The sequence below is a fragment of the Phyllobates terribilis genome, unplaced genomic scaffold (genome assembly GCF_046119375.1).
Source record: "Phyllobates terribilis strain yellow unplaced genomic scaffold, ASM4611937v1 Scaffold_11__3_contigs__length_659146591, whole genome shotgun sequence".
In the NCBI taxonomy this organism is placed as follows: domain Eukaryota; kingdom Metazoa; phylum Chordata; class Amphibia; order Anura; family Dendrobatidae; genus Phyllobates; species Phyllobates terribilis.
In genome coordinates this window covers 225,114,647-225,139,880 of record NW_027362771.1, presented here as the reverse complement: position 1 = coordinate 225,139,880, position 25,234 = coordinate 225,114,647, and the positions used below count along the sequence as shown (strand labels likewise).

The 25,234-nt window shown below is 41.8% G+C and overlaps 1 protein-coding gene across 1 annotated transcript in view; it reads right to left on the bottom strand.

Moving 5' to 3' along the window:
• ASB15 (ankyrin repeat and SOCS box containing 15) overlaps positions 1-7,382 on the bottom strand; it is a 54,743-nt gene extending 47,361 nt beyond the window's left edge. The window contains exons 1-2 of the mRNA XM_073652076.1: positions 7,315-7,382; positions 1,705-1,811 (exon numbers count right to left, since the gene is read on the bottom strand). Of these exons, the coding sequence (XP_073508177.1) occupies positions 1,705-1,802 (98 nt within the window). The 5' untranslated portion in view covers positions 1,803-1,811; positions 7,315-7,382. The remainder of the gene's footprint in view (positions 1-1,704; positions 1,812-7,314) is intronic.
• Positions 7,383-25,234: the final 17,852 nt, after the last annotated feature.

The following is a 25,234-nucleotide window of genomic DNA, read 5'->3' as shown; positions in this document are numbered from 1 at the left end:
TTGTCGCTATTAAAAAAAAAGAGGGGTGAGACACATTTTGTGCATATGTGCCCCAAGCTGTTAGCTTCTGCTCCTGAGCATAGGCTTATAAATTATGAAAATCTTCTTTGGATCCTTCATGTGGAATGCTAGTTTATCTTTCCTAAAGGTGCGTGTCCATTTACTTTGCTACCAAGTTCTATATCCTGCCAGTACATCTCATGTATTACTCTTGAGTCATCTCCCTTTATTTCAGAGTGCTTCTTCTTACTTACGCCTACACAATGGAGTGAATCTGATAGTGAAATGGACATGCCAGTCTTTAATCCTACAGCTCAGATTCAAGCATAGATCACTAACTGACCCCTAGTAATTTTATCCAAGCCAACTTATCACCCTATACTAAAATAGAGCTTAGCCTTCTCATATTCTTCATCAAACAGGATCCATTATTCACTTCCACAATTTACAGCAGCTATAACCTGCTTATATCTTTGGTCTACATGCAGGTTTTTGGCACACTAAATTGTTTTCATGTTTGCTTCATGCACCTTCCCAGTTTGCTATTTTGGGCTACAAAATCATCTGCATCTATACAACCACCATGCTCTACTGAGTGCCTAAACTACACAAAACCTTACTCAATTAAAGGGTTATTTCCACAATCATAATGTGGTCTCAGTTTTCTGTACATACAGAATGAACCATGTGCCAATACACCATATTTTTAAATCTGCACAGATATGCAACTATCACCCCCAACTGATGACTTTCTCTCCCACACCAGGTCTTTTTTACCCTCCATTGCTACTGGATCTGTCCTCCAGTAGTTCTAATGCAGTCAGATGAGCATGCTCAGATGCACCTATTTACCCTGTCTTATAAAACATCTGATAGCTGGGTTGTAGCACAGTTCAGCTATGCTATGCTGAAGATCTCTCTGACACCAGCTTTTGCATCTAATGACTGTCTAGTTAATGAAAAAAAGATGCACCTATGACCCTGTATAATAAAACTAATAAAACATCCCCTAGACAGTCACTACATCCTCACTGCTCTGACAGCTGTGTTGAAGAACAGGTGATCTATTGTATGCTCAGCTCTGCTATAGACCATGATTAAGCTTTGAAGATCCCCATGAACTACTAATGAAATGTTGAGTTTACAAATAAAAATATTGGTCAAATAGCTGGTGACAGTCACTATATTCTAAACTATCAATGGTCATCACATGCATATAAATAAATATTGCCCATGTTGAGATATATATGTCTATCATAATGCATACATGAAAGCACAGAGAGAAACCTGAAGCACTGAGAAGAAGCAGTGTGCTGCTGGGAAATGTAGTGTTAGCAGACAAGAATAGGACTGCCTATTCAGGTCTGTGAAGTTGGTTGCACAGAGGAGCAAAAAGAGATAAAATTTAAAAAAAGACACTATGGTACAAGAAAGAAACGTTATATCGGGCTTGTACAGTACATTAGCAATAGTGATGCATATACACTGCTTTGTAAACAATATTGTCATTGTGAAAATAACACTTAAGTCATTAAAATGTAAGTCTTCTTTTGTATGTAAGATAATTTTTGGTATAGGAAGTGAACTTTTTACCTATAACACAAAGCTGTATTATGCCTGGCTTGCTACTTAGGAAGGCTATGAACATAAAAAAAATCTTACAGTATGGTTATTCTACTTGTAAAAAGAAATCTGCTTTCTTACCCATCTTGAAGAACAGAAGGTACAATAGCTTGCAGGGATTCTTGAATACTCAACTGGATTTCATAACTGTCTAAATGGTCTTCCTCAGTTTCCTCCATGCCTAAAAGCTATTTGATATTAAAATGATAAATACATGAACAACTAAACAATGGAAATTTTAAGGAGAATTTAGTTACAATATTAAGGGGGTATTTTCAAGTTTGGAAGTTACCCCCTATTCACTGATAAATTCCCAATCGCTAGGAAACAAGCATTCCTCACATGTAATAAAGCTGTCAAACAGTCGCAAATCATGCGCACGGAGTGACTAAAACATAACACCCAAGCATGCTGAAGATACTCGGGAAAACACTCGAGCATGATCGTAAATCTCGAGTAACGAGCATGCTCGCTCATCACTAGTCCCCATCAATTCACATTTTCTACTGTGATATTGATTTTATAGCCAAACATAATTTTAAAGTTTAAACTCCTTTCTGTATTTGTTCCCAGTTTTGTGTTAAAAAAAAACAAAAACCAAACTTTAAAAGTCTGAACTGGCCCATATTTATCAAAACTTGGGCTATGTTCACACTAATTTAATAATGAAAGATTTTTAACACAATTATTCCTAGAGCATGATAACAGACAACAAGCAAACCCTGTGTAGTCTTTACCCTATAGTCATATTTCCTTCCATCTGCACTCTATTTTATGCAAATGTACAGTAAGTTAGTTAACAAGAGGCAAAGAGCCAATAAAAGCAGGATCAGACTACAAATGCCTTTTATGTTGTCCAATATCATGAATAGGTCTAGATAGGACTTGTAGCTACAAACCAATGTAAAATCTGCTGTAAAGATTTTGCATTTTAGATGTGTTAGGACAAAAAAAATTGATATGAAGTTTCCACATAGCGTTCAAATAGGTATTCCCATCTTGTATACTTACAGCATATCAACAGTATATGCCATAAGTTTATAGTAGATGTTGGGTCCCACCAATGGGATATGTGTCTAGCTCGAGAACTGGTCCTGTCAAGTGCTGATTTTATTGGAGAGATGGTTTGAATTCACATACAAATGAATGGGAATACTGGCAAAGTCTTGGCTGACTGAAGTGTGCGTTGTGGCTAGGATTTGCAATTTGTTTTATTTGTATTAATATAAATTGTGATATGGAAAAAATTAATAAAATACATTTAATATGACAACTTGATTTAAATAGTAGGTCATTTTCTGGTAACACAATCCCTTTAAAGAGGTTGTCTAACTGTAAAATAACTTTTTTTTAGAAATGAATTGATTAAAATAATAATTGGAGGCATACTCTAGTCCCTGCGGATCCAGTGTAGGCCACTCTGACGGAATATGCCGGCTCTGAAAGTGTCTGCTCCATTTGGAAGTCACAGCAATCCGGCACTCTGTAATTGGCTGCAAAGGTCAGCTGAGTAGAAGAGCGCTTTGTCAAAGAAACACCCAATGATGCGTTCTTCTATTCATCTGACCGCTGCAGCCAAATACAGGCTACAGTGGTGCTGTGACTTCAGACACCACTTCCAGATCTCCAAAGTAGGCTCCATTGAATCCGTGGGGAAACTTGAAGTGGGTGGTTTGTTTCAGTTTATTATTTTTAATCAATCTATGTATAAAAAATATTTTACTGTTGGACAACTCCTTTGAAGAATGACGTGTTTCATTTTTAACTCTATTCTAACTTTCTGTGACTGGTTTATTAAACATACTGCATAATATTTTAAATCCAGTATAACAATTTGTTTCCAAATTTATAAGGTGATATTATTAAGATTTCTCATATTAGTCCCATGAGTTATAGTGTATCACAAAAGTGAATACATCTCTCATATTTTTGTAAATATTTTATTCTATCTTTTCATTGGACAACACTGATGATATGACACCTTGATACAATGTAAAGTAGTCAGTGTACAGCTTGTATAACAGTGTAAATTTGGTGTGCCTTCTGAATAACTCACACAGCCATTAATGTCTTAACAGTTGGCTACAAAAGTGAGTACACCTCTAAGTAAACATGGTCAAATTGTGCGAAATTAGCCATTTTCCCTCCCCGATGTCATGTGACTCCTTAGTGTTACAAGGTGTCAGGTGTGAATTGGGAGCTCTCACACTCTCTCATACTGGTCACTGGAAGGTCAACATGGCACCTCATGGTAAAGAACTCTCTGAGGATCTGACAAAAAGAATTTTTTCTCTACATAAAGAGAGCATAGGCTATAAGAAGACAGCCATCACCCTGAAACTGAGCTGCAGCACGGTGGCCAAGACAGGTTCCACTTAGAACAGGCCTTGCCATGGTTGACCAAAGAAGTTGAGTGCACATTGTCGGCATCATATCCAAAGGTTGTCTTTTCAAAGTAGATGTATCAGTGCTGCCAGCATGGCACCACTCACTGCATCAAATTGGTCTGCATGGCTGTCGTCCCAAAAGGAAGCCTCTTCTAAAGTTGATGCATAAGAAAGCCCACAAACAGTTTGTTGAAGGTAATCTGACTAAGGACATGGATAACTGGAACCATGTCCTGTGGTCTGATGAGACCAAGATAAACTTATTTGGTTCAGATGGTGTCAAGCGTATGTGGCGGCAACCAGATGAGGAGTACAAAGACAAGTGTGTCTTGCCTACAGTCAAGCATGGTGGTGGAAGTGTCATGCTTTGGGGCTGCATGAGTGCTGCTGGCTGTAGCGAGCTACAGTTCATTGAGGGAACCATGAATGCCAACATGTACTGTGATATACTGAAGCAGAGCATGATCCCCTCCCTTCACAAACTGTGTATTCCAACATGATAACGACTCCAAACATCTCCAAGATGACCACAGCCTTACTAAAGAAACTGATAGTAAAAGTTCAGGATAGGCCAAGCATGTCTCCAGACCTAAATGCTCTGTGGAACATCCTCAAACGGAAGGTGGAGGAGCGCATTGTCTCCAATATCCACCAGCTCCGTGATGTCGTCATGGAGGAGTGGTAGGGGATTCCAGTGGCAACCTGTGAAGCTCTAGTGAACTTTATGCCCAAGAAAGTTAAGGCAGAGCTTGAAAGTAATGGTGGCCACACAAAATATTGACACTTTGGGCACAATTTGACCATTTTCTCTTAGGGGTGTACTCACTTTTGTTGCCAGCGGTTTAGACATTAATGGCTGTGTGTTGAGATATTTAGTGGGTACACCAAATTTCCACTGTTATACAAGCTGTACACTGACTAATTTACATTGTATCAAAGTATCATATTTTCAGTGTTGTCCCATGAAAAGATATAATAAAATATTCACAAAAATGTGAGGGGTGCACTCACTTTTGTGATATTCTGTAGCTATCTGCTTTGAATCAATTCCCCAATCCCTTTTGTGCATCGCTGGATAGCTGACTTGAAAACAATAATTTCTTCATTAGAGACGCACCACCTTTCTGTCATGATGCTATATCAGGCCTTCTTCACATGCCCGTGTTTCAGGTACGTCATCCATTTTTTTCCCGGATACCACACCTACTTATTATAATCTATGGTCCTGCACACATGTCCATTTGTTTGCACATACCTTGTGTCCGTGCAAACCACATGGAGATATGTCCGTTTTTTACTAGCAGCATGGATGACAAGGGCCAATACAAGTCTATGAGTCCGTGTAAAACACGTACAGCAGATGGATGGCATCCATGTGTCATCTATGTGTTATCAAACTCACCTGTGGCAAGTAACAGATGTGGTAAATATGAAAATCACAATTGAAACCAGATAAAAAAGGGAGATGTTGACTCAATCTTTGCATTGTGTCTGTGCCACACTAAGCATGGAGAACAGAAAGAGTAGAACAGAACTTTCTGACGACTTGAGAACAAAAACTGTTAAACGATATCAACAATCTCAAGGCTACAAGTCCATCACCAGAGATCTTTTTGCTCCTATGTGCACAGTGTGCAACATAATCAAGAAGTTTACAGCTCATAACACTGTAGCTAATCTCCCTGGACGTCGACGTCAGAGAAAAATTGCTGAAAGGTTGCAACGCAGGATAATCCGGATGGTGGATAAGCAGTTCCAAAGAAATTCAAGATGTCTTACAGGCTCAGGCTGCATCAGCGCGAACTTTCCGTTGACATTTGAATGAAATGAAATGCTATAGCAGGAGACCAAGGAGAACCCCACTAATGACACAGAGACCTAAAAAAAGCTAGAGTACAGTTCGCCAAAATGTACGTGAGTAATCGAAAATCCTTCTAGGAAAGCGTCTTATGGACAGATGAGACTAAGATAGAGCTTTTTGGTAAAGCACATTATACTATTGTTTACCAAAAATGGAATGAGGCCTACAAAGAAAAGAACACAGTACCTACCATCAAATATGGTGGAAGTTTAAATATGTATTGGGGTTGTTTTGCTATCTCTGGCACTGTGTGGAAGGCATCATGAAAACTGAAGATTATCAACGGATTTTGGGCCGCAATATAGTGCCCAGTGTTAGAAAGCTGGGTTTGTGTCCTAGGTCATGGGTCTTCCAGCAGGACAATTACCCCAAACATACTTCAAGACGCACCCAGAAATTGAAGGAAACAAAGCGCTGGAGAGTTCTGAAGTGGCCAGCAATAAGTCAGAATCTAAATTCCATTGAACACCTGTAGAGAGATCTTAAAATTGCTGTTGGGTGAAGGCACCCTTCAAATATGAGAGACCTGGAGCAGTTTGCAAAAGAAGAGTGTCCAAAATTACAGTTGAGAGGTATGAGAAGCTTGTTGATGGTTATAGGAAGTGATTGATTGCAGTTATTTATTCCAAAGGGTGTGCAACCAAATATTAAAGTTGAAGGTGCCAAAAATTTTGTCCGGACCATTTTTGGAGTTTTGTGTGAAATTATGTCCAATTTGCCTTTTTTCTCAATTTTTGTGATGTTCCAATACACACAAAGGAAATAAACATGAGTATAAGAAACTATGGGTAATTGCAATAATTTTCTGGAGGAAATACTTAATTTTCTGGAACAATTTCAAGAGTATGAACACTTTCGGCCATGAATGTATAGGAGAAGCTTTGGAATTGATTTTTCTTAAGCCATACCGGAAAAAACGGATGGCACACTGATAGCTTACTGATGACACACTGATCCAAAAACTGATGACATCGGTACTGTTTTTTCCAGTACCTGTATTATACAGACATGTGAAGGGGGCCTTACATAAAGTAGAAAAGAAAACATTTAAATAGCTGTAAAATACTGCTATTTCTGATGGTGGACACACAACTGCAATATCTGTGATATGTTAGTTAGTGAAAGAAAGTGCCCAGCACTAACACAACTGTCACTATAATATACAGGGAAGTTTTGGTTCGGCTTCCTATGTGTAGATCCCAGGGAGCAGGCTACTGTTACAGTACATAAAGCTTGTGTAGATCTGAGCAACATGTATCAAACTGCATTATGTTGGAGCTCGTAGCAAATCAATTTACTATAGAGGACACATTACAAAGCTTTAGTTTCTAGTCCCAGAGAAAATCTCGAATAACTGAAATGTAATAAGTTGGCGGTTCAGTTATACAGTTTGCCTATTTTACATTAAATTTGTTTCAAGTTAATAGATAAAGCTTTCCTCACCTTTTCCAGTCCTCATTAGAGTATGACTAAACAGAGGCCTTTACTGAGCAGAAGCCTGGAGCACACAGGCCATACATGCCTTCTAAAATTAAACCTGAAGTGTAGTGTTATATATAGCTATGACCTTGTGGAGCAGCAAACCAAGTACATGTGCTCTCAGAGAAAAGAACAACACGAGAATTACAGCAAACGCTGCCATAGTGTCAGTGAGTAACGAAAGAAAACATTGCTTCACATATACATTGTAGATCTGTTCAGGCACGTAAAAAGAGTGAGAAAAAGGTAAAAGACAGTTTAAAGAGCTCATTACAGCAGAGCCATGTATATAAATTCTGTACAGCACATTGAGCCATAAGCACTTCATATGCGTCCTATGTATGACAGTGTATTACAAGGTTAATTTTTCCTAAAATCAATGCTGCAAGAAGAGAATGCTACCAAAATATTACATCCATATGCAATTTTCCATATACAGTGGTGTGAAAAAGTGTTTGCCCACTTCCTGATTTCTTATTCTTTTGCATGTTTGTCACACTTAAATGTTTCAGATCACAAAACAAATTTAAATATTAGACAAAGATAACACAAGTAAACACAAAAAGCAGTTTTTAAATGAAGATCTTTATTCTTAAGGGAAAAAGAAATCCAAACCTACAGGGCCCTGTGTGAAAAAGTGATTGCCTCCTAAACCTAATAACTGGTTGGCCCACCCTTAGCAGCAATAACTACAATCAAGTGTTTTCGATAACAGACAATGAATCTTTTACAACACTCTGGAAGAATTTTGGCCCCCCTGTCTTTGCAAAATTGTTGTAATTCAGCCACATTGGAGGGTTTCCGAGCATGAACCACCTTTTTAAGGTCATGCCACAGCATCTCAATCGGATTAAGGTCAGGACTTTGACTGGGCCACTTCAAAGTCTTAATTTTGTTTTTCTTAAGCCATTCAGCGGTGGACTATCTGGCGTGTTTTGGATCATTGTTCTGCTGCATAACCCAAGTGCGTTTCAACTTGAGGTCACAAACAGATAGTCGGACATTCTCCTTCAGGATTATTTCGTAGACAGAATTCATGGTTCCATTTACCACAGCAAGTCTTGCAGGTCCTGAAGCAGCAAAACAGAACTAGACCATCACACTACCACCACCATATTTTACTGTTGGTATGATGTTCCTTTTCTGAAATGCTGCGTTACTTTTACACTAGATGTAATGGGACATACATCTTCCAAAAATTTTAACTTTTGTGTCATCAGTCCACAAAGTATTCTCCTAAAAGTATTGGCGATTATCAAGATGTTTTCTGCCAAAACTGAGACGAGCCTTTATATTCTTTTTGCTCAGCAGTGGTTTTCATCTTGGAACTCTGCCATGCATGCCATTTTCGCCCAGTCTCTTTCTTATGGTGAGTCATGAACACTGACCTTAACTGAGGCAAGTGAGGCCTGCAATTCTTTAGATGTTGTTGTGGGGTCTTTTGTGACCTCTTGGATGAGTTGTAGCTGCATTCTTGAGGTAATTTTGGTTGGCTGGTCACTCCTGGGAATGTTGACCACTGTTCCATGTTTTTGCCATTTGTGGATAATGGCTCTCACTGTGGTTCGCTGGAGTCCCAAAGCTTTAAAAATGGCTTTATAATATTCTCCAGACTGATAGATCTCAGTTACTATGTTTCTCATTTGATCCTGAATTTCTTTGGATCGTAGCATGATGTCTAGCTTTTGAGGATCTTTTGGTCTACTTTACTTTTTCAGGCAGGTCCTATTTAAGTGAGTTCTTGATTGAGAACAGGTGTGGCAGTAATCAGGCCTGTGTGTGGCTAGGGAAATTGATCTCAGCTTCCCAAAGATGTGATAAACCACAGTTAATTAATGTTTTAAGGGGGAAGGAGAGCAATCACTTTTTCACACAGGGCCCTGTAGGTTTGGGTTACTTTTTCCTTTAATAATAAAGACCTTCATTTAAAAACTGCATTTTGTGTTTTCTTGTGTTATCTTTGTCTAATATTTAAATTTGTTTTGTGATCTAAAACATTTAAGTGTGACAAACATGCAAAAGATTAAAAAATCAGGAAGGGGGCAAACACTTTTTCACACCACTATAAATCTGTATGCTATTTTAGGCATACAATTTGACATACATTAGGGTCTCACAAATTTCGAGTGCCATATTATGGTTTCTATACCAGACATTATACCGATATGCAACATCAACATGTGCATAAGCCCATAGACATTCCATAACATATAGTAAGAGTATTTCATAGTGGTTTGCCACAATGCCATTTATAACAGTGATGGCCCATCAAGTCAATGACTTCTTTGTATCAGTGTCAGCAAAAGGGCAATGTCATAGTAAGCCTATTTTACTTACTCTTATCTGACTGAATTTTCATTCTGAATAGAAATAATGGACATGGAAGATGTACATAAACTATCACTGGCAGTTGCATTTAGACTGGCCAATAATTTTAGCTTGCTTAAAAATCTTAAATATATTATATATATATATTTATATATATATATATATATATATATATATATATATTTATATTATATATACAGTACAGACCAAAAGTTTGGACACACCTTCTCATTTAAAGATTTTTCTGTATTTTCATGACTATGAAAATTGTACATTCACACTGAAGGCATCAAAACTATGAATTAACACATGTGGAATTATATACTTAACAAAAAAGTGTGAAACAACTGAAAATATGTCTTATATTCTAGGTTCTTCAAAGTAGCCACCTTTTGCTTTGTTGACTGCTTTGCACACTCTTGGCATTCTCTTGATGAGCTTCAAGAGGTAGTCACCGGAAATGGTTCCCAGAGTTCTCAGAGATTCTTAACACTTGTTGGCCCTTTTGCCTTCACTCTGCGGTCCAGCTCACCCCAAACCATCTCGATTGGGTTCAGGTCTGGTGACTGTGGAGGCCAGGTCATCTGGCGTATCACCCCATCACTCTCCATCTTGGTCAAATAGCCCTTACAGAGCCTGGAGGTGTGTTTGGGGTCATTGTCCTGTTGAAAAATAAATGATGGTCCAACTAAACGCAAACCGGATGGAATAGCATGCCACTGCAAGATGCTGTGGTAGTCATGCTGGTTCAGTATGCCTTCAATTTTGAATAAATCCCCAACAGTGTCACCAGCAAAGCACCCCCACACCATCACACCTCCTCCTCCATGCTTCACGGTGGGAACCAGGCATGTAGAGTCCATCTGTTCACCTTTTCTGCATCGCACAAAGACACGGTGGTTGGAAACAAAGATCACAAATTTGGACTCATCAGACCAAAGCACATGTTTCCATTGGTCTAATGTCCATTCCTTGTGTTCTTTAGCCCAAACAAGTCTCTTCTGCTTGTTGCCTGTCCTTAGCAGTGGTTTCCTAGCAGCTATTTTAACATGAAGGCCTGCTGCACAAAGTCTCTTCTTAACAGTTGTTGTAGAGATGTGTCTGCTGCTAGAAGTCTGTGTGGCATTGACCTGGTCTCTAATCTGAGCTGCTGTTAACCTGTGATTTCTGAGGTTGGTGACTCGGATAAACTTATCCTCAGAAGCAGAGGTGACTCTTGGTCTTCCTTTCCTGGGGCGGTCCTCATGTGAGCCAGTTTCTTTGTAGCGCTTGATGGTTTTTGCAACTGCACTTGGAGACACTTTCAAAGTTTTCCCAATTTTTCAGACTGACTGACCTTTATTTCTTAAAGTAATGATGGCCACTCGTTTTTCTTTACTTAGCTGCTTTTTCTTGCCATAATACAAATTCTAACAGTCTATTCAGTAGGACTATCAGCTGTGTATCCACCAGACTTCTGCACAACACAACTGATGGTCCCAACCCCATTTATAAGGCAAGAAATCCCACTTATTGTGCAAAGTGGCTTCGGAGAGAAGTGGCAGTTATTTCAGAGGCCATGGACTAACATTCGTCTTCTTCTTCTCTTTCCACAGGTACATGCTCTGCATAATTCCCCTGCTCCTATGTATGCTGTCATCTAATGCTCTGCTGACCCATCTCTCTGGTACATGCTCTGCATAATTCCCCTGCTCCTATGTATGCTGTCATCTAATGCTCTGCTGACCCATCTCTCTGGTACATGCTCTGCATAATTCCCATGCTCCTATGTATGCTGTCATCTAATGCTCTGCTGACCCATCTCTCTGGTACATGCTCTGCATAATTCCCCTGCTCCTATGTATGCTGTCATCTAATGCTCTGCTGACCCATCTCTCTGGTACATGCTCTGCATAATTCCCCTGCTCCTATGTATGCTGTCATCTAATGCTCTGCTGACCCATCTCTCTGGTACATGCTCTGCATAATTCCCCTGCTCCTATGTATGCTGTCATCTAATGCTCTGCTGACCCATCTCTCTGGTACATGCTCTGCATAATTCCCCTGCTCCTATGTATGCTGTCATCTAATGCTCTGCTGACCCATCTCTCTGGTACATGCTCTGCATAATTCCCCTGCTTCATCTGTCCCACTCCAATCAATATTCACATATGTTTGTCCTTTCCCCACTATATACCTTATCTGATTTTTAGAGGTGCTAAACTGCAGAGACTTGCGTCCTGGCTCTGTCTTTGATCACCCAGCCATCTCCTGTTGAAATGACCAGCTGTTAATTTATCCACAAGCCGTTCCCACAATGCCCTACACCTGATATAGTTCAATGTGGCCTATATATTTAGACTCTCTGTAAGGGGTGCACGCGTGCTGGGGTGTGCACGCGTCTTCTTGTGCAAAGTGGCTTCGGAGAGAAGTGGCAGTTATTTCAGTGGCAGTTAGTCAGGGCAGGAGTCAGGTAACCAACACTTTGACCACTTACTCTCTTTTAACCATGTTTCTGTTAGCTCTCACTTTTTCCTCTATAGTCCTCCACTTTCTAATAACCCCTCAAATCCCTACACCAAGTAAGAAACTCTTCATCTCTCCCTCTATTCTTCCCATTCATCTCACCTCCTCCTCCAAATTATTCCTCAACATTCAATCCTGGATCTCCAAACACAGACAGCCACCTCATGCTCTCTCTTGCTCCCACCTGCTAACACTTTCTCTGCTCCTCCTCACTGCTGGAGATATCTCTCCAAATCCTGGTCCTCCTCGCCATATCCCCACAGTCACTTCTACCTCCTATCCACGACCTTCCTCAAACTGTCGCAACCCTTCTAACCTCATACCCATCCAACTAATACCCACCTCCTCAGCTATACTAACAGGAGCTCTCTGGAACGCTCGCTCTGTCTGCAACAAACTTTCCTTCATCCACGATCTTTTCATTACAAACAAACTCTCCTTCCTCGCCATCACCGAAACCTGGCTCACCCCCTCTGACACAGCCTCCCCAGCTGCCCTTTCATATGGCGGATTCCACCTTTCCCACACCCCCCGCCCCAATGGCAAACATGGTGGAGGCGTAGGTTTCCTCCTATCAGAACTCTGCGCTTTCACCAAAATCCCACTGCCACCCTCCGTTACACTCCCCTCTTTTGAGGTGCACTGTGTGCGCATCTATTCCCCCTCCAACCTCCAACTGGCCGTCGTTTACCGACCCCCAGGGCAAGCCACCACCTTCTTAGACCATTTCACTACCTGGCTGCTTCACTTCCTTTCCACTGACATCCCCACTATCATAATGGGTGACTTCAACATCCCCATTGACACTCCCCACTCGTCTGTCTCTAAGCTCCTATCCCTCACTTCCTCCTTTGGACTCACTCAATGGTCTTCCACACCCACCCACAAAGATGGCCACACACTGGACCTCATCTTCACCCGCCTCTGTTCCCTATCTAACCTCTCTAACTCACCACTCCCTCTCTCTGACCATAACCTCCTCACATTCTCTACCCTCTCCTCTCCGGGTGCACAATCCCCACTCCACAAACTCACACACCCTCGCAGAAATCTCAAACACCTTGACCTACACTCTCTCTCTGAATCCCTCCTTCCTCTCACAGACATAAATTCCTTGCACGATGCAGACGTTGCTGCTGCTTCATATAACACCACAATAGCTTCAGCTCTAGACTCGATCGCCCCTCTCACACACACCACACCTCGCACATTCAACAGGCAACCCTGGCACACTAAACTTACCAAAGAACTGCGCCGGGCCTCCAGGGTTGCGGAGCGGAGATGGAAAAGGTCTCACTCCATCGAGCACTTCATCGCATTCAAGCAATCCCTCACTAATTTCAAGTCTGCACTCACTACAGCAAAACAAACCTACTTCTCATCTCTCATATCCTCCCTATCTCACAACCCTAAACAGCTATTTAACACTTTCAACTCTCTCCTTCGTCCCCCAGCACCTCCTCCCTCTTCTCTCATCTCAGCCGACGACTTTCCTCATTCTTCAAACAGAAGATTGACACCATCAGACAAAACTTTGGCCTAAAGTCCACACAACCCCTCCTCATATCTACTCAACCCTCCTCCTCCAAACCCCACTTCTCCACCATTACAGAAGGTCAAGTCTCCTCTTTACTCTCCAAATCACACCTCACCACCTGCGAACTTGACCCAATCCCATCCCACCTCATCACTAACCTCACCACAGTCTTCATCCCAACCCTAACCCACCTCTTCAATCTATCACTAACAACCGGAGTCTTCCCCTCATGTTTCAAACATGCCGCAATCACACCCATCCTCAAAAAGCCCTCCCTTGACCCTTCCTCTCTGACCAGCTACCGCCCCATATCACTCCTCCCCTTTGCCTCAAAACTTCTAGAACAACATGTCCACCTTGAACTGTCCTCCCACCTCTCCTCCTGCTCCCTCTTCGACCGTCTACAATCTGGCTTCCGACCGCATCACTCGACTGAAACTGCCCTGACCAAAGTCACCAATGACCTACTAAATGCCAAATCCAAGCAACACTACTCCATCCTCCTCCTTCTGGACCTGTCATCTGCCTTTGACACAGTGGACCATTCCCTCTTACTCCAGATTCTCTCATCTCTTGGCATCACGGACTTGGCTCTATCTTGGATCTCCTCATACTTAACAGACAGGACATTCAGCGTCTCCCACTCACGCACCACCTCCTCATCTCGCCCCCTATCTGTCGGTGTCCCCCAAGGTTCAGTTCTAGGACCTCTGCTCTTCTCCATCTACACCTTCGGCCTGGGACAGCTCATAGAGTCTCACGGCTTTCAGTATCACCTCTATGCTGACGACACACAGATCTACCTCTCTGGACCCGATATCTCCTCCCTACTAACCAGAATCCCACAATGTCTGTCCGCCATCTCATCCTTCTTCTCCGACAGGTTTCTAAAACTCAACATGGATAAAACAGAGTTCATCATCTTTCCACCCTCTCATTCACATCCCCCATCCGACCTATCCATCAACGTCAATGGCTGTTCACTCTCCCCAGTCCCACAAGCTCGCTGCCTTGGGGTAACCCTGGACTCTGATCTCTCCTTCAAGCCACATATCCAAGCCCTTTCCACCTCCTGCCGACTCCAACTCAAAAACATCTCCCGGATCCGTGCATTCCTCAGCAAAGACTCTGCAAAAACACTAGTGCATGCCCTCATCATATCCCGCCTCGACTACTGCAACCTCCTGCTCCGTGGCATCCCTTCCAACACTCTTGCACCTCTCCAATCTATCCTAAACTCTGCTGCTCGACTAATCCACCTGTCCCCCCGCTATTCCCCGGCCTCTCCTCTCTGTCAATCCCTTCACTGGCTCCCCATTGCCCAGAGAATTCAGTTCAAAACTCTAACCATGGCATACAAAGCCATCCACAACCTGTCTCCCCCATACATCTGTGACCTAGTCTCCCGGTACTTACCTGCACGCAACCTCCGATCCTCACAAGATCTCCTGCTCTACTCCCCTCTTATCTCCTCCTCCCACAATCGTATACAAGATTTCTCCCGTGCTTCCCCCCTACTCTGGAACTCTCTACCCCAACATATCAGACTCTCGCCGACCGTGGAAACCTTCAAAAGGAACCTGAAGACCCACCTCTTCCGACAAGCCTACAACCTGCAGTAAACACCACTGCACGACCAGCTCTACCCTCACCTACTGTATCCTCACCCATCCCTTGTAGACTGTGAGCCCTCGCGGGCAGGGTCCTCGCTCCTCCTGTACCAGTCGCTGACTCGTTTTGTTAAGATTATGTAAATGCTTTTGTTATGTATATCCCTATCACATGTAAAGCGCCATGGAATAAATGGCGCTATAATAATAAATAATAATAATAATAATACTTATTAAACCTGACAGGGCACACCTGTGAAGTGAAAACCATTTCCGGTAACTACCTCTTGAAGCTCATCAAGAGAATGCCAAGAGTGTGCAAAGCAGTCATCAAAGCAAAAGGTGGCTACTTTGAAGAATCTAGAATATAAGACATATTTTCAGTTGTTTCACACTTTTTTGTTAAGTATATAATTCCACATGTGTTAATTCATAGTTTTGATGCCTTCAGTGTGAATGTACAATTTTCATAGTATATATATATATATATATATATATTATATATATATACAGTACAGACTAAAAGTTTGGACACACCTTCTCATTTAAAGATTTTTCTGTATTTTCATGACTTTGAAAATTGTACAGTCAGGCTACCTCTGGTGAGCACATGGAGGGCTGTGCAGCCCTCCAAAGAAATGCCACCCCACACCATCACTGACCCACTGCCAAACCGGTCATGCTGAAGGATGTTGCTCTCCACGGCATCTCCAGACTCTGTCATGTCTGTCACATGACAGTGTGAACCTGCTTTCATCTGTGAAGAGCACAGAGCGCCAGTGGCGACTTTGCCAATCCTGGTGTTCTGAGGCAAATGCCAAGCGTCCTGCATGGTGTTGGGCTGTGAGCATAACCCCCATCTGTGGACGTTGGGCCCTCATACCACCCTCATGGAGTCGGTTTCTAACTGTTTGTGCAGACACATGCACATTTGTGGCCTGCTGGAGGTCATTTTGCAGGGCTCTGGCAGTGCTCCTCCTGTTCCTCCTTGCACAAAGGAGGAGGTAACGGTCCTGTTGCTGGGTTGTTGCCCTCCTATAGCTCCCTCCACATCTCCTGGTATCTGCTCCATGCTCTGGACACTGTGGTGACAGACACCGATACCCTTCTTGCCACAGCTTGCACTGATGTGCCATCCTGGATGAACTGCACTACCTGAGCAACTTCTGTGGGTTGTACTGTAGACACCGCCTCATGCTCCTGTACCTCTAGGGGTGAGAGCGATGGGAAAATGAAAAATTGACCAAAACAACAGCCAAAAAGGATGAGAACAGAGAAATGGTCTGTGGTCACCACCTGCAGAACCACTCCTTTATAGGGGGTATCTTGCTAATTGCCTATCATTTCAACCAGTTGTCTGTTCCATTTGCACAACAGCAGGAGAAGTTGATTCACAATCAGTGTTGCTTCATAACTGGACAGGTAGATTTCACAGAAGTGTTATTGACTTGGAGTTACATTGTGTTGTTTAAGTGTTCCCTTTATTTTTTTGAGCAGTGTATATTACTCAACATTGCATTCAAGCATCAATAAGGAAAAGTCCTGGAATTATGGAAATGATATGTAGGTGATGAAAAATGTAAACAAACTTTTCAAAATATAGTAGAAAAAGAGGGTTCGCACGGCCAATATATTCTGTGCTCAGACGGAAAAGACTTTATCCAATATGTTAACCTTCGGCACAATATATAAGCAAAAGAGTTATTTCTTTGCAAATGCTTTATTATATTCAAGCGACCAGTGAGACAAGAAAGTGTAAACCAACGTTTCGGCTTTTGCCTTTGTCAAGGTTATCTACAAAAGAAAATAAATGTCACTTTTTCAGTCAAATAATCACTGGAAGATTGTACAAACTTAGATAAAATGAAATCATATATATATGTTATTTATGTAATATGCTCTTTAAGTAGAACTATATTATGGTAAACTAGTAATCAAGCAGCTGTATTCACATTCAAGTCAGGATATACCTGTAATATAAAGGAAACAAATTGGTAAATGAGACCCATGGGGAGTTACTAAAAATATAAAAAATATATAGGCATCTGTCCCTTATAAGATAAACATATGTAATGCTGTCCAAGTGGATATATCAGAAAGAGTTCAAGGCAAGAACATGGTGGATAAAGATCTAACAAACAATGTGTGAACACGTGGAATAGCATAATCATAAAGATTCCTTTTTGAGTGCTTGGTGCTCCAAAACGAACGAGGACGAGCTGGGAATGGCGTGAATCTGCCATTGGGGCGGATGTCCCTGTACAAAGTGGGCGGGGACAGGATTGAAAGTGAGGCGTGGTACTGCGTTCCACCTGTGGCACTTGCACTGTGTTGTGTGTATTGCGGCAACATCGGAAGTGACATGGGTGTCTAGAAACTGGAAGTGATGTGTAATGTTGCGTTCCACACACGCGCATGCGCTGTGTGATCTGTGCTATGGCTATAACTGGAAAATATCCAGAATTGGTCAAATGACCTGCGTGATGGTTTGTGTAGTAGTGAAGTGCTCTTTTAAAGGGGTATGCCCCACTAAGGTACAAGAATAAAATATAAATCAACAAGTCCTGTAATAGCTATGAGGTGGGAAAGGGGAGACGACAGACCAGAGAAACAAAGAAAAATGAAACAGAAAAGAAAAGGGGCAAATACCTTACGGAGCCCTATGGAACTTGGAACAAAAGCAAAATATATAGATTAGAACATATAATCACAATTATTAAGGTCATAACAATACAAGGACAGTGAAATACCTCCTAATAAATTGACATTAATGAAAAGTCTTGTATTCTATATTGAGACCGAGGGGTTCTAATGTGTGTAATTTATGAATCCAAAATGCTTCCCTTTCTTTCAATTTTAGGATTCTATTGCCTTTACGTATGGGCATAGGGATTATCTCAAACTTGGAAACGAAGTCGGGATACATTGTGCCCTGCAGAAATAAAAAATGCAGGAATTGAAAGCATTGTTCTTTTGCACCTGAGGGTCGATTTGTGTTGGGATATGCAGTCTCGGACATGTTGGGTGGTCTCACCAACATATCCGAGACCGCATGGGCATTTTATTTGTAGACAACACACGAGGAGTCACATGTACAAAAACCTTTGATTTGAAACCTTTTATCAGATCTTGGGTGGATAAATGTTTCCCCTTTAATAATGTTAGAACACCGAGGACAGTGGAGACATGGGAAGGTGCCCTTCTTAGAAGTGGCCAAAAAAGTTTGTGGATCAGCCTTAATATGTCTGCCCTAACCAGTATGTTTCTAAGGTTAAAAGGGAGCCATCATCATTCAGAATGACAGTATCTAAGAAATAAATTTTTGTGTGTCACAATGCATAGTAAAAGTTATACCAGGAATGTTGTTATTGATTTCTTGGACAAAAGATGTCAATGTGTCCTTGTCGCCCCTCCAGATAAAAAAAATATCATCGATTTATCTTTTCCAGAAAACCGAGTGTCTCTGGAAAAGTACATTGTTATATATATGAGATGTCTCGAATTGGGCTATGAAGATGTTGGCATATGGAGGCGCCACATTCAATTCCATTGCTGCCAGTTTTTTGGATGTAAAATTGGTCTTAAAATAGAAAAACATTTTTTGTCAAAATTAAAGTCAAAAGCGACAAGCAGAATTCTTTTTGAGGTTGAGAAAATGGAGTGTTCTCCAAAAAGGTACGTACGGCTGAAATGCCTCTATCGTGGTCAATACTTGTGTATAAATTGTTGACATCTAGTGTTACAAGTAGGCATTATGAAGGCGCTAAACCCACTGTCTTTAAATGGTCCAGAAAATGAGATCTGTCTCTAATATATGAAGGGATATCATGTGTAAGGGGAGTCAGAATCTTCTCTAGAATAATAGCCAAGGGAGAGAGTAATGAATTCATAGAAGCAACTATTTGGCGGCCTGGGGGATGAAGTATATCCTTATGGATTTTAGGAAGAGTGTAGAACACAGGAGTAATTGGGTGTACATTGATGAGAAAATCGGCTAGTTTAGTGTCAAGAATACCTTGACTTTTAAATATGTCTACAACAGTATGTATCTCTCTGGCAACATCAAATGTAGGGTCCCTGGACAAGGTTAAATATGTATTTGAATTACATAATTGTGAATAAATCATTATTCAGCACCTACAGTAAACAACAATGAATCAATTTGCAAATCATCAGGATCCACTGCTTTCAACTTCCTTAGCAATTGCCAAACAATGATGTCCCAAATATGATTGATGGGACACGTGTCCAGAGACACTACAGGCCATGGTAGTATGTTTAGGCCACTCTTATATTTTGCAGTTATATATTTTTCTTATGTGTTTTTGTTTACCTGTTTCTACTGTTATTTTGATTTTCGTATTATTTATTTTTTTCATTTTTGTTCTCTATTCACAATTATAATTTTTGTTTCTTTATTCACTTCCATTGATGTATTCTTATTATTTTATTTATTTTTTTTTTGTATATGCGTGTCTGAACGACTCCCTGGCGGCTTGTGGACTGGCCACCCACTTGCCGATCGATGATGAGTTCATGACCGCGTTTCTTGGCTCCTACCTCTCGGTCTGCCTCTGACTTCTGCGGTCCTCCGCTGCTGTGCGGCGGCCTGAGCGTCGTGGGCGTGCCCATGGTTGCCCGGGTGATGGGGAGGTGACGTTGTTCCTCTTCCTGTCTTGCCGGGCGGCGGTGGGCTCGTCCGGGCGTCTTAGGGGATTGGCCGCTGCAGTCGGAGGCACACACCCATTGGACAGCTTCCCATGTAATCTCCTATAAATATATTCACCTGCCTTATTTGGCCACGCCTCCTGATGAAGCCATTCAGGTGAAACGCGTGTCGAGGCGCGCCACTCTTGACCCGTGCTGCTTATTTGCATCTCCTTTATCTGCCATGTCTCAAGGTAATGCTGACTATCCATGTATATGTTATTTCTTGTTATACACTGTTGCATTTATTTGTTAGCCCATTTTACCTTCTACATCTACCTTCTCAGAACCCCATTGCCTCCTATACTTTTTGGATACAGGCTGGGGCTCTGTGATAAATCCCATAGGCATCAATTTTGGAGTGCTTTCTGTAGCAGGGTATGAGCCTTCTTTTCTCTTTGCTGGGGCTCTTTTTCCATCTTATCCCTCACTGTTCATCTCATCTTAGCCATCTTGTATCTTAATTGTCTGACATTTTGCACCTATTTTTATAGTTGGAATATTATGTACAATAAAATTTATACTATTTTGCACCTTAAATGGTATTCCTGTTCTCTATATGTGTGAGTCGTGCCTTCCACATAATAGCCTGCGGACATTGGCTTTACTTCTCCACTTTTTTCTTTCTTTCATTGGATTTTTATATTCCTGGTTGCTAGTTCTTTGTATAGGTTTACATGGTAGTATGTTTAGGCCACTCTGGCTGGCCACAATACCACAAGCACCATGTGGTCTGGCGTTGATTTGTTGAAAAACAACTCCTAGGACACTTTGGAGAAATGTCCGTACCACTAGTTTCATCACCTAATCAATGTAATGTCGAGCAGTTTGTGCTTTGTGTACCTGGAATAAAGACTAAGGGGTCCTGCTACTGTACATTATTCCACCCACACCATGATCCCAGGAGTAGGACCAGTGTGATGCTCCCTTGTGAAGGCCTCTTCTTGTTGAATCTTGTCCCTATCTTCAAAAAGGGGAGGAAGGTAGACCCAGGGAACTATAGGCCTATAAGCCTTACGTCTATACCAGGAAAAATCTTTGAACAAATTATTAAACAGCATGTATGTAAGTACTTGGATAAGAATACAGTAATTAACCAGAGCCAGCATGAGTTTGTAACTGATAAGTCATATCAGACAAACTTAATTTCCTTCTATGACAGAATTCCTGACTGGGTAGATCAAGGAAACGCAGTAGATACAGTATATCTTGACTTCAGCAAAGTATTTGTCAAAGTATCTCATACCATCCTTATTGAAAAAATGACCAACTATGGAATGGACAAGACAACTGTTAGGTGGATTCATAACTGGCTTAGTGATCGGACCCAAAGAATGGTCATAAATGGTTGCACAGCCAGATGGAAGAATGTTTCAAGTGGGGTACCACAAGGCTCTGTCCTGGGCCCTGTGTTGTTCAACATCTTTATCAATAATTTAGATGACGGAATTGAGGGTAAACTGATTACATTTGCTGATGACACAAAGCTAAAAGGTATAGCTAATACTAGAGAAGAGAGAGGGAAGGCTCAAAAAGATCTAAACAAACTGGAGCTGTGGGCAGCAACTAACAGAATGGTTTTTAACAGGGAAAAAGTCCTACATCTGGGGAAAAAAATGAAAAAAGCATATACAGAATGGGAGGAATAGAGCTAAGCAACAGCACATGTGAAAAAGACATAGGTATACGAATAGATCACAGACTGAACATGAGCCAACAGTGTGATGCAGCAGCAAAAAAGGCAAACACAATTCTGGGTTACATTAACAAAAGCATACAGTCTAGATCATGTGATGTAACTATCCCCCTCTACTCCTCCTTGGTCAGACCTCATCTGGAATACTGTGTCCAGTTCTGGGAGCCACATTTTAAAAAAGACGTAAAAAAACTGGAGCAAGTTCAGAGAAGAGCTATCAAGATGGTGACTGGTCTGCAAACCATGTTCTATGAGGAACGGTTAGAGGATTTGGGAATGTTTAGTTTGCAAAAGAGAAGACTTAGAGGATACTTAATTGCTGTCTACAAATATCTCAAGGGCTGTCACACTGTAGAGGGATCAGAAAAAATTGACGGCACTTCCAATACAAGAAATAGGTGTGAACAGGTTCTTACTGTTATGATCTGCAACATGTACTAAGGAAAGATAGGGGAAAGCTGTCCCTACAGTAAGACTAAGCTGAATCCCTACGATGTAGCTGGCTGCCTGTTCCTAGTGAACAGACCCGCCTTAGTCCTCGGCTAGTCTGAACAAAGACCTATAGATTTAAGGAAGGGATCCCTAAAAGAACTAAGGACTGGGACAAAAATGGGACACCTCCTAAACAGAAGTTGTTGCAGAACTCAAAAAGACAAACTGACAAAAAGTACTAGAGGTCCCAGAGGACCAAGCGAACTTGACAGAGAAAGACACAGAAGCACCAGGCTAGAGAAACAGTAAAACACTGAAGTCCAGCACAGCCAGAAGGACGGAGCTGGAATATAAAGGCAGATGGTCACGTGACCGCAAACCACAAGATAGAAAAAAACAAACAGGAGGGTTCTAACAGTACCCCCTCTTTTATGAGGATCCTCCAGATCCTCCAGGCCCAGGCCTATCTGGAAACCTCCTGTGGAAAGCTTTAACAAGCCTAGGAGCAGAGACATCATCCGTCCTTACCCAGGAGTTGTCTTCGGGACCGAAACCTTTCCAGGAGACAAGATACTGTAATCTCCATCTATGCCATCTAGAATTCAAGATACGAGAAATTTCATATTCGCCGTCTTCCACCACAGGAGGAACTGTGACAGTTGCGTCCCTATCAGATATGTCAGCCTTTTTCAACAAGGAAACATGAAACACAGGATTAATCTTCCAGGAAGTAGGGACATCCAACCTAACAGCAGATGGGTTAACAACCTGAAGCACCTTAAATGGACCCACAATCTTAGGACCCAGTTTTTTAGAGGGAATCCTCAACTGCAGGTTCTTCGAGGACAACCAAACCATGTCACCCACAGTAAACAAAACCTCTTTACGTTTCCTGTCAAAATACTTCTTGGACTTCTTGTTAGCCTCTTGAAGGTTACAATGTACATTAGTCCAAACTCTCTCCAAATCACCGGAAAAATTCTCCTCCTCCGGCACCGCCGACCCCAATTTGGAGAACGAAGCAAAAGACGGAGGTCTCCCAGTACAACAAAAAAAAGGAGAACACCCAGCAGAGGAGGATGTATGACTGTTAAGAGCAAATTCTGCGAGAAGCAGAAACTCAGACCACACCTCTTGATTGTCCGCCACAAAACAACGCACTGTTCAACATCCTGGTTCTTTCTTTCAGTCTGTCCATTAGACTCAGGATGATAACCAGACGAAAATGACAAATGGACTCCCAACCTGTCACAAAAATCACACCAAAAGTGAGCCACAAACTGAGGTTCTCTATCAGAAACAATATCCGTGGGAACGCCATGGAGCTTGACAATCTCCTTAACAAACTCCTTAGCGAGTGTCTTGGTGCAGGGCAACTTAATTAATGGAACCAAATGACACATCTTACTAAAACGGTCCACGACCACCCAGATGACAGTAAAACCCTCGGACACAGGAAGATCAGTAATAAAATCCATCGTGAGATGCGTCCAAGGCGCACTAGGAACCTCCAGAGGGCAAAGCAACCGCGCAGCAGAAGTATGTGAAGCCTTTGACCTAGCACACACAGTACACTGACGCACCCACTTGATGACTTCCTTCTGCCATCCAGGCCACCAAAAACTGCGACTGATAAGTCTCTTAGTCTCCGAAATTCCTGGATGACCTGCCAACCGAGACTCATGACACTCCACAAACAAATCTCTCCTAAAGGCTCTAGGCACAAACAACCTCCTATGGGGAGTGTTAGATGGAGCATCATCTTGAGCTTTCAGAATCCCATTCTCCAAAAGGGAGTCCAAAGCCGCCACCAAAACTCCTTTCTGTAAACTTCTCTCCTCCTCCTCGGCACTGACCGTGGGAGAGAAGCTGCGAGATAAAGCATCGGCTTTAACATTCTTAGTACCAGGGATATAGGTAACAGAAAAATGAAACCGAGAAAAAAAAAGTGCCCACCTAGCTTGACGGGCATTCAAGCGCTTGGCAGCATCCAGATAGATCAAATTCTTATGATCTGTGAAAACCTGAATAGGAAATCTAGCGCCTTCCAAAAAATGACGCCAATGTTCAAACGCAAGTTTAATAGCCAGCAACTCCCGATTTCCAACATCATAATTCAGTTCGGTTTCTGAAAATTTTTTCGAAAAGAAGGCACAAGGATGTACTCCACCCTTGTTCTCCTGAGACAAAACTGCTCCGACCCCCACAGATGAAGCATCGACCTCGACCAAAAAAGGCTTGGTCTCATCAGGCTGCATAAGGATAGGGGCAGAACTGAACCTCTCTTTGAGATACTCAAATGCTTCAATGGCCTCAGTAGTCCACTGGGCCGTATTCGCACCTTTCCTGGTGAGATCGGTTAGAGGTTTAACAATTACAGAAAAATTCTTAATGAATTTCCTGTAATAATTGGCAAAACCCAAAAATCTCTGTTTAGATTTCAAACCAATAGGCCTAGGCCATTCCTGCACAGCCTGAACCTTCACAGGGTCCATCTCAAAGCCCTCGCTGGAGACAATGTAGCCCAAAAAACAAATTTTCTGCACAGCGAACTCACATTTCTCCAGCTTAGCAAAGAGTGAATTATCACTCAATAACTGCAAAACTTCACGTACACTCTGCCAATGGGACTCTAAATCTGGTGAAAAAATCAAAATGTCATCCAAATACACAACCACATTCTTACCAATCAAAGGTCTCAGAATGTCATTAATAAGGTTCTGAAAAAAATGCAGGTGCATTGGTAAGACCAAAAGGCATCACCAGATTCTGAAAATGACCTACCGGAGTGTTAAAAGCAGTTTTCCATTCATCACCCTCCTTCACACGTAAAAAATTGTATGCCCCCCGGAGATCAATTTTGGAGTACCACTTGGCTCCCACTAACTGGTTAAACAAGACAGGAATTAACTGCAATGGGTAGGAATTGTGTACAGTAATCTTATTAATTTCACGAAAATCCAGAGATGGACGTAAACCGCCGTCCTTTTTTTTAACAAAGAAAAATCCAACTGCCACAGGCGACTTAGAAGGTCTAATGTGACCAGCAGCCAGGCTAGTCTCTATGTA